Raw genomic sequence first — 9,710 nt, 5'->3', positions numbered from 1 at the left:
GGTATTCCGACGAAATTCCGACGATTTTTTCCCTCAGAATCTTTGATATAAACCGAACCCACGTTTTCTCCGTCATAACACAAACAAGTATGAACTCTGATTTCTAGAGTTTTCTTCCATTGGAGGTCAACTTACGCTTTTATCATTACTATGATCTTTCATATCATCACATTATTGCTAGGGTTTCTCTCACATTTATCATTAATGATTTCTTTTCAAGAAAAAGTCGTTCATTTCAAAACTTGGATAATAATAATTGAAACAATACATCCCAAATGTATAACATCTCATACAACTTGATAGGCGCCAAACAAATAAAGAAGCCCTACTAACGAATCTAGAATCTATGTACATGGTAGAATAGAATTGATCAATGTTACGATCAATGTTACCTATATATAGTACGATGGCAAATAGAGTAGCATGCTTTACCAACTATATAGTCTAATTAGAAAAATACTGACAACTTTCAAAATATTCAAATTGAATTTCAGTTTTAAGATCGATCGTATGGTGCATAAAAGTTACAAATAGTATTAATGTGGTTAACTAGGGGGGGGGTATAAACTGATTAAGCTAGTTAGAAGTGTCGATCTCTAGTACAAATGCCACTATATATCTTAAAAGTTATGCACTAAACGAAGTACACTAACAACAACAAATGAGGTCATCACTCATATGATCATACAAAACTTATAAATGTTTAAATATATTAAAAACGAAAAAGAATAAACAAAACAACATTGATTAGCCTACAGTTCGAAAAAACATCTCCTTATCGTGTGTGCAAAGGTTTGGCAATGCGTCTGAGTCTCTCTATGAACAATATATATTACAATACGTTACGGATGTAAACAATTTGGCATTCTTGTATCAGAAAATTACATATGCATCTATAGTTTCGTCATTTATCGTTTCCATATGGAAACTGCGATTGCCGGTCGTCGTGTTTTTGATGTAATTCAAGAAACTGCGTATCATCGTCAAGCAAGATATATAATCGCCGTCTCAGACTATTTAAGCCCTGTACAAAATTTTAAACTGAAAACTCTAACAAAATCTTTCTTCCACATTTTTCTTTTTACGGATCTTTCTTACGCATTTAGCACGAAAAAAAATAAAAAGCAAAACCATCTAGAGTTTTCGGTTTAGTTGTCAAGCTAAAAATTAGAAATGCCTGGAAGTATCCAATATATTGTCGCCCACTTATACAATAAAGTATGAAACATGGATGCATGAAGGATAGACTTCCATAATGCTTGTGGTAGGGTCTTTTCATTCATCATCTTGTCTCACTTCCTTTTCTTTTCCAGCTCTCGTTTTAATTACAGCCAATATGTTTTTATCTCTATGCTATTTATTTTTATGTAAAAAGTGTTTCTTTATTGGAATCTACAATCCAGGAAATATTGGAGCCTTAGACCACCATTAACCCCACCACCCTATTTGGGGTGCTTAATTTTTTATTTTTTATTTTTTTTAGTTTTTTCTCTAATTTAAACAAAAAAAAATTAAAAACGAACCAATCGCGGACCGTCACGTGTCAGTGGAGCCCGCGATACATGGCTAACACCGGTGCTTAATTAAACAAAAGAAGCACAAGTGCTGAAATTTTGTGTGGATCTCACCCACTATTATATTACTCCATCCGTTTCACAATGTAAGTAGTTTAGACTAAACGCACTAATATTAAGAAAGTTGGTACTTTAAGAAAAATAATAGTATTTAATTAATTAGTTCAACCAATTATAAAAAAATTGATATTATTTGATTGGCTACACTATATCCAATAATTGTAAAAATTATCTAGGTATTTGGAAACTGCCAAAATTTTGAAACAAAAAAAATTTCCTTAAACTACTTACAATAAGAAACGGAAGAAGTGTTTTTTTTGCTAAGCACCCCCTTCTAAGGGCAGCCGCATTAGAGGTTCAATAGGGGGGTTCACACGCTTCCCGAAAAAAAAAATTATTAAAATATGCTACAGTCACGACTCTGTCTCGCTACGCCCCTTCTGCATGAACCCGGGTCGTTACTGTTCAGCGGGCCCCACGCCAGATGAAACGGAAGAAGTGTTTTTTTTTTTTTTTTAACAAACGAAAAATGAAAAAAAAAAATAATAAAAAATTCAAATGATGAACCCTTCATTAATGCGGCTGCTCTAAGCACCCCCTTCTAAGCACCCCTCTTAGAATTGTAATAATGTCTCATATAAGAGGTTGACTTGGCAAAGAATTCAGCTAAACGCGCAAATCATTACAAAGTAATTTGATTAAATAGACTTTTTTGTATGAAATTGATTCAGACACAAGGACCGACCAATTCAAGAACAAAGAATGGATATGAATCATCCTTTATAAAGAAAAAAGCTTTTATGACAGTTAGCGCATCCATGATGAAAATTCGAATAGAAGAGCGACTCTTAGGCCGGTAAGCCCAATGGGCTCGTCTAAGAAGGGAAGAAGTCATATTATTTTAGTTTACTAAATATTGCAACAATGGGCCGAGCTATCCATAATATTCGACGTATTTTTAACGCTCAGTGGGTTATAAGTAGAGATTATTTTTCTCTCTCTTAAAAAAAAGAATCAAATCGTGAAACGTTCGCAGGCCATTTTGCTTGGACGAACCATCGGCATCAGATAGAGAGAGAGAGAGCTTAGATCTCGCGCGGCGTTGTTTCTTCGGTACGTTTGTTCCTTCTCTAACCATCTCTCTCTCGTTTAACCGATTCGAATTTCTAGCTTAGATCCGGAACCGTGCTCTGTTCATGACTTTCATTTTCCAGATCTATTGTGTTTCTTGTGATTCGATAGTTTGTAATGCTTGGATCTGTATCCGATATGCGAATTTGATTATTCGATCTATGATTCGATCCATAGCTGAGGATAAGAATGAGATCCGATGCGATTTGTAATCAATCATCATAGGTTCCACATTGGTCTTGATAGCTGAGATTAGATGAATCCTCGATTGCGTTTTTTTTTGTATCTTAGGATAGTTGGTATAGTACCGGTTATTGTTGGTTAAGTGTTTACCGGAGAGAGAGAGAAGAAGAGAGCTGAAAGAAGTTTGTTATTCACATTAATGTTAACTATACCAAGCTGGTATTTACAAGTAAACCAGGTAAACACTTAACCAACAATAACCGGTACTATACCAACTATCCTAAGATTGTAACCATAATATCTGGATTCTCAACTTATTTTGGTTTTGAATTTGATCAAATCCATTTTTTTTGTGGTTAGCAGGTTTGGATTTTAAAATAAAATGGGGCTGTCATTTGGGAAGCTGTTCAGCAAGCTCTTTGCGAAGAAAGAGATGCGTATTCTCATGGTGGGTCTCGACGCTGCTGGTAAGACCACCATCCTCTACAAGCTCAAGCTTGGTGAGATCGTGACAACCATTCCCACCATTGGTGAGTAACTTACCCTATTGATTATGTTGTTGTTAAAATGTTTTGTATGAGAAGCTGACGAGACGGTTATTGTTTGTTTTTTTCTGCAGGTTTCAATGTTGAGACTGTTGAATACAAGAACATTAGCTTTACCGTCTGGGATGTCGGGGGTCAGGACAAGGTATCCTCTCACTTGATAATGTTCTAAGTGTTGTTTGATAGTCTGTTCCGAAATGGTTTGCTTATTAGGTTCAGTGTTGGCAAATTTCGTTCGTGTACCAATACTCTACATTTGATAAGCTAAATTAAAATCAGCCTCAACTTCGACCTTACTTTGATTCATTCTCAAAGAAGTGTCGTTTCCTGGCTGACATTACCTATATTAGCACTCTAGTTGACTATGTTATTTCTATTTTTATCAATGGTTTCTTTCTTGCTCGTCTAGATCCGTCCATTGTGGAGGCACTACTTCCAGAACACGCAGGGACTTATCTTTGTTGTGGACAGCAACGATCGCGACCGTGTTGTTGAAGCCAGGGACGAGCTTCACAGGATGCTCAACGAGGTATACATAGACAAGAATCATCAATTCTTTCTGCGTCATGACTTCACCATTTGGTTTTTGACTTTGTGATGTTCTTTTTACTTTTTTGGTGGCAGGATGAACTGAGGGATGCAGTTCTGCTTGTTTTTGCTAACAAGCAAGATCTTCCCAACGCAATGAACGCTGCTGAGATTACTGACAAGCTTGGCCTTCACTCTCTCCGCCAACGTCACTGGTGAGCAGAAAAACACACACAAATCGTAGCTATCTCGATCCAGGTCCACATGCAGAGACATATGAGCTTATATGTTGATCGTTGTAATGACAGGTACATTCAGAGCACATGTGCCACCTCTGGAGAAGGACTCTACGAGGGACTTGACTGGCTCTCCAACAACATCGCAAACAAGGTACTAACTATTACGCTCTACTTACTCTCTTTCAACTCCATTTCTCATTTAATCATTTCATGGAGTCTGAGACAAATTTTCAACGCACGATGTGCAGGCGTAGAAGGGAGATAGCGGGATTCATCTTTCTTTGCTTGTTTTGTTATATACATCAGAGTAAGGGGTCTGTTTCTCTAGCGCTACAAAACGAAACCAAGTTTTTATTATGTTATACATTCTTCTTCGTCTGTTCTTCAACAATTTAGTACTTTCCTTTAATAAATCATAAGCCTTTTCTTTTTTGCATTTTCTTTCTGAAGTGAGTACATTCTTTTCTTTTAATCAGTTTTTTCCTTGTATCCAGTTTCTTCTTTTGAGTAAACAGATCTTTACTGTCCGATAATTAATATCGTTATTAAATTTTGAACTAAATATACAGCTTAAATTACACAAAAATTCATAAAACACACACTTAGAAATTAAGGGAACAAAAAACACGCGTCAATCTCAAAAGCACATGAAACCAGTGACAGCATGTGTGGTTGTCGTAACAACACCACGACTCATAATCCACCTGCTGCTCCACAAAAACGGAATCTACTTCACCGACAATTTTGGCATTCAAGCAGCGGACGGTGCAGTCACGTACTTGACCCGTCCAGCTTCAGTAAGAGCGTTGATGAACGGCTTCAGACTCACTAGATCCGACTCTGCTTCAGGTTTCTTGTAATCCAAGGAACCGTCCTTGTAGATGTCCCACCATTTATTCACTAACATTTTGATGTCTTCTCTCTCCATATTCGCCTCCTTCCCGGTGTATCTCCATGGCTTCGAACCCTGTAATTAGAAAGGCAACAAAAGACTAGTACGTTAAAACTCAAAAACAACCATTGGTCTGAACAAAAACAGAAAAGCTTGGATGTAAAGTAACTCACCGCTGCACAGTAGTGAACCACCTTGACTTTATCGAGCTCTACATTTTCTGGATGACGCCATAGCATCGCTAGGACAAGATTGTAAACCAAAGGAATCGGCCTGTAGATTTTCTTGAAATACATGTTCAGAAAGTCCTGCACCACAGTCAAAACCAATACTTAAAACAGAGCAAGAAAACAGAGGAGAACCAGTCAGATTACTAACTTTTACTTCTTACCTGTTCAGCGAAAGGAGTAGGGGGAGTGACTTTAAGGGTCCTGAGCAGATCCTCGTAAGTATCTAGGCCAGGTTCGAATACGAACATTCCAGCGTTGAAGTAGAGAGCCGGCGGTTCTCCAAGCTCCCGCTTTGCCCACTGGTTCTTCTCAGGGCACTGTTGGCAGTACCCGATCTTGTATTGCGGCGTGTGGTTCCATGTCTTCTCACAGAAACAGTCCATCACCGCGTAAAAGTACCCATCAGGGAGATCGAACAAGTGATCAATGTTCTCGTAAACTTGAATGTCCCCATCTAAATATATCATTTTACTGTACTCCACAAACTACACAACAGAGCAATAACCATATTTTATAAGTTAGTTATTTTCAAACTACAATAACCATATTTTATAAGTTAGTTATTTTCAAACTAACTCAAAAAAAAAAAAGGAAGTTAAACGACGTCGTTTAATAGTACCTTCCAGATACGGAGTTTGGAAATAGTTGATGACGTAATAAGCAATGGCAAACTGAGTTTGGTTCTCGGGTGGGTAAACCGGTTCGATGTCGCGGACGATGCAACCTTGTTCCACGAGTATACGACGGTGCTCCTCCGGGACGTCTGGTAGTATCGCCACAACGAGTGGATACGCTGATTTGACTTTTCTTAGTCCTTTGGCTAAACCAACGACTCCTTTCACGTAGTCACCGTTACCGGCGAGGAACGTCACGTAGGCTCGACCGCCGTGGACTGGGGACGACGGTTTTGTTATCGTCACGGCTGATTTCTCGGTGGTGGTTTGTGTGAGCTCTGGAGCCATGTGAGAAGCACGTGATTTTGGAGGATTTAGAGAAGTGTGATGAGACAAGAGTTGCTTTGTTTATGTTGTGTTGTGTTTAGTGATTGATAATGTGGTGGCTCAACGGGGGATTATTATAGGCGAGAGGTTTAGTTGTCATCATGAAATCTGGATCGTACACGTGTAAATTTAATATCAGACGGTGGTGATTGGCATTTGGTGAAAGTTCTGGAAGTGACCTAACGGGAAAATTTAAACTATTAACACGGAAAACGCTAGAAGCAGCTACGGTGTTGTGAGGAAGACTTGTTTGTTATTCCATCTACTTGACTTATGTATTTTAATACCTTCGTATCAGTGGAAAAAAATGCTCGTAATGAGTTTTATTAAAACTTGATCATACATTAGCACAGGCTTTTTCAACACTCCGATCACACGCACGACAAGTAGAATGTTCTTTCTCAATCTCCATAGCTGAATATCTACAAGTTTTTGTCCTCCATAAAATTACAAACAAATACACGAAGGAACGTGACCGTTTTTATACGTCTTGAATCACATCATATTTCTATCTCATAACCATAAGAGATTCACGTACGTCCTTTAATTTCTGACAGCATTAATATATAATATAATACCACCACATCAAATTAAACTCGAGTGTTCCAGATCATGTTCCATCTTTAATCCCAAGTTTTGATAAACATCATCAAATAACTCGTAACTTTTTTAGTTAAATTGTTCTTCATCTATATATATACATCAACTTCTTGCATATCATGTTTACCTTGCTAAATTTCTATGGTACTTAACCTCTCCCTCTTTTCTTTCAAGTTTCAAGTGATATGAGTTTGAACAAAACTACTACTCTGATAGATAAGGACGTTACATACGTTTCAAATGCTTAATTTCCCATTATGCGTTGTACTATCTAATGAGAAATAGTTGATAACAAAGTTACAAGGAGGCAAAATAACCATGTGAAAAATGGAGACTTCTGATGGAAACGACATCTCTGAGACTAACTATATACACACCGAATCAATTGTTTACTGGGTGAGGACTGAGGAGTAACCAGCAGATATACGCGCAATTTGATTTGAGCCCTTAATGGGCCATAAAACTAATATTATGGTGCGTAGTGAATTTTTAGTGGGCTCTCTACCCAGAAACCCAGTTGTGATATTTGGTTATATTATAGTTTCGGATATTTTTTTATATCTCTATCCGCTTGTCCGCCGGTCCGATCGACCCGAACGATACATATTTAGTTTTAGAAAATAGATTGGATACCAAAATATCTGATCCGAATTTCAAATATCTTCCAGTTAATGACAGTGAATAGCCAATAGTATGTTAATGGATTATCATGTAAACTATATGGACCAAAACCAATATAGAGCAGAAGCTTAGTAACTAGAATGTAACTACCAAGAATGTCTTTTGATCTTGGTGACATTCTCAACAAACAAGTTTTATAAAATATGAATAAGGTGATTTTTTTACAAAGACCTAAGGTGCCTATATATATTAAGCAACTAAAAGATTCTAATACCGTAAGGAATTCTAATATCTAAAGTAATCATTATCTCTAAAGGATTTATAATTATCCTTATGAAAACATAACTACAATTAAAAAAAAAAGGAAAATAGAAGCTAAGCTGCATCAAAAACCCAAGCACAGACTTAACTAAATAACAGGAGCTTGGGTTTACACCATGCCCCAAAATTTGGATACTTTGTAGATGCCAAGAGGCGGATTCAAGCCATTTGCGACACAAACACTTGGCTCTGCTTCCCTTCAGTAATACACTAGGCATACTGTGGTCTAGAAGCTTAAACCCATACGTTGTGATCTTTAAAACCATGTGTACGTTTGACTCTAAAGTCCAAACGTGTTGTGTGTTGCAATATTTGACAAAACATAATAGAATAGTAATGAGAGTGGGTCTCTTACGATGTCTTTGTATTTCCTCCCAAAAGTGTCGGTTGAGGATGGACTTTTTTAACCTTAATCATCGCCGGTCATTTTGATTTGGGTTCCTTAATATTCATCTGCTTCCACTATTGTGTATGCGTATGTTTTACTTTCTTTTAAAAATTCTTCCCTTCACAAAGCTTCGACCGTTGTTGCTTTTGTGAGATTATATATTCCGACCAATCAAAGTCAACTCCCATAGTGTCCGAGTTTAGGCAACATGCATTACATTTACTTCCTTCCAACTTTGAAATTTCACCTTTTTACGGTTAATGGAAAGAACTTTTGACCTTTTTACACTGCAAATGGTAGACTTGTTACAAATTATTATTTTATTTTTTCGAGAAAGACTTCTTACAAATTATTCCTTTTATGTTTCTCTCTTTTCTTAGCATTTTTAAATAGTTGACTTTTATAGAGTTCCTTTTTTTATTTTATTTTTTGACAACAATGCTAATATTTAAAATTAAACATCCGATGAGCTAAATCGATTACAACCGGAGTAATACTCGACAGTAATCTGAGAAACAAACATAACTAACACATAATAAAAGATAGATGTGGCTAAGGAGAGAAGAAACCCGTAGAAGATCTTCACTTGTAGTCCTAAAACTTGCGTTCGAAAGAACACAAAGAACTCGAATGACGTTGAAGAACCCAACAAATGGGTTTTGAGAACATTTGAAGGCCTTTTATAGAGTTTCATATAGCATTTTTTACTTATTTACACACACCCTTATGAAACTAAATTTTAACATGTTAGTTAAGTATTAAACCAAATGATTCGATGTATATATTTTTTATTTGAATGTAGACAAATATAGGCTAAAATATATAATCCTGATATTGATTAAGGAAAACTAAATAATTTCATAAACCAAATAAGTATAGACTTATAGTCACTTAGTCAGTATCTAAATTTTCTGGATTCGTAATATTATATGTATATAGTGTAACAGGACCTTAGAACTGAATGAAACTTTTATTAAAGTCAGGATGCTCGATTGCCTGAGACAGCTGGATTTTTACTATATAACCATCCCCTATATATTAATTGAGGAACATTTGAAAAGATGTAACCTCAATTTTGTATTAATTAAAATAGGCTCCAATGCATAGGTGACACTCAATTAGGTAGTCAATTACATTCAATTAAAAAATAAGTAGGTCCACATTCGATTTTTATATGTTGTTAGATACATAAGTTGGTCAAACTATAAGATATAATGATATGATATGTTATTTTCTTTCCTTAAATCAAACCTACGGAATTACCATAAATGACTAATATATATATGACAATTAATGATTTTAATAATAAAGATTTGATAACAATTTATATCTCCTCCATCATTTTTTGTTTAATTTTATATTATTAAAATAAATTAAACAATCAAATTAGCTATAAAAGTAAAATTTAGATTTTTTCGTATATGTTATATTTTGAATTTTTAAAAACGACAATAAAT

General features: G+C 35.9%; 1 protein-coding gene and 1 pseudogene across 1 annotated transcript; one reads left to right on the top strand and one right to left on the bottom strand.

Annotated features, from left to right (window-relative positions):
• Positions 1 to 2,560: 2,560 nt before the first annotated feature.
• On the top strand, positions 2,561 to 4,689 carry LOC106320540 (ADP-ribosylation factor 1-like). The gene is made up of 7 exons (XM_013758923.1): positions 2,561 to 2,687; positions 3,252 to 3,418; positions 3,508 to 3,578; positions 3,843 to 3,962; positions 4,058 to 4,176; positions 4,270 to 4,351; positions 4,449 to 4,689. Exons 2-7 carry the CDS (start codon positions 3,271 to 3,273, stop codon positions 4,452 to 4,454), a joined length of 546 nt encoding a protein of 181 aa, XP_013614377.1. The 5' UTR covers positions 2,561 to 2,687; positions 3,252 to 3,270; the 3' UTR covers positions 4,455 to 4,689.
• A 72-nt stretch (positions 4,690 to 4,761) lies between these two features.
• On the bottom strand, positions 4,762 to 6,365 carry LOC106320539 (annotated as a pseudogene).
• Positions 6,366 to 9,710: the final 3,345 nt, after the last annotated feature.

This window comes from Brassica oleracea, unplaced genomic scaffold, assembly GCF_000695525.1.
Source record: "Brassica oleracea var. oleracea cultivar TO1000 unplaced genomic scaffold, BOL UnpScaffold00954, whole genome shotgun sequence".
In the NCBI taxonomy this organism is placed as follows: Eukaryota; Viridiplantae; Streptophyta; class Magnoliopsida; order Brassicales; family Brassicaceae; genus Brassica; species Brassica oleracea.
The sequence above is the reverse complement of the archived record's forward strand: the minus strand, read 5'-3'. Positions and strand labels throughout refer to the sequence as shown.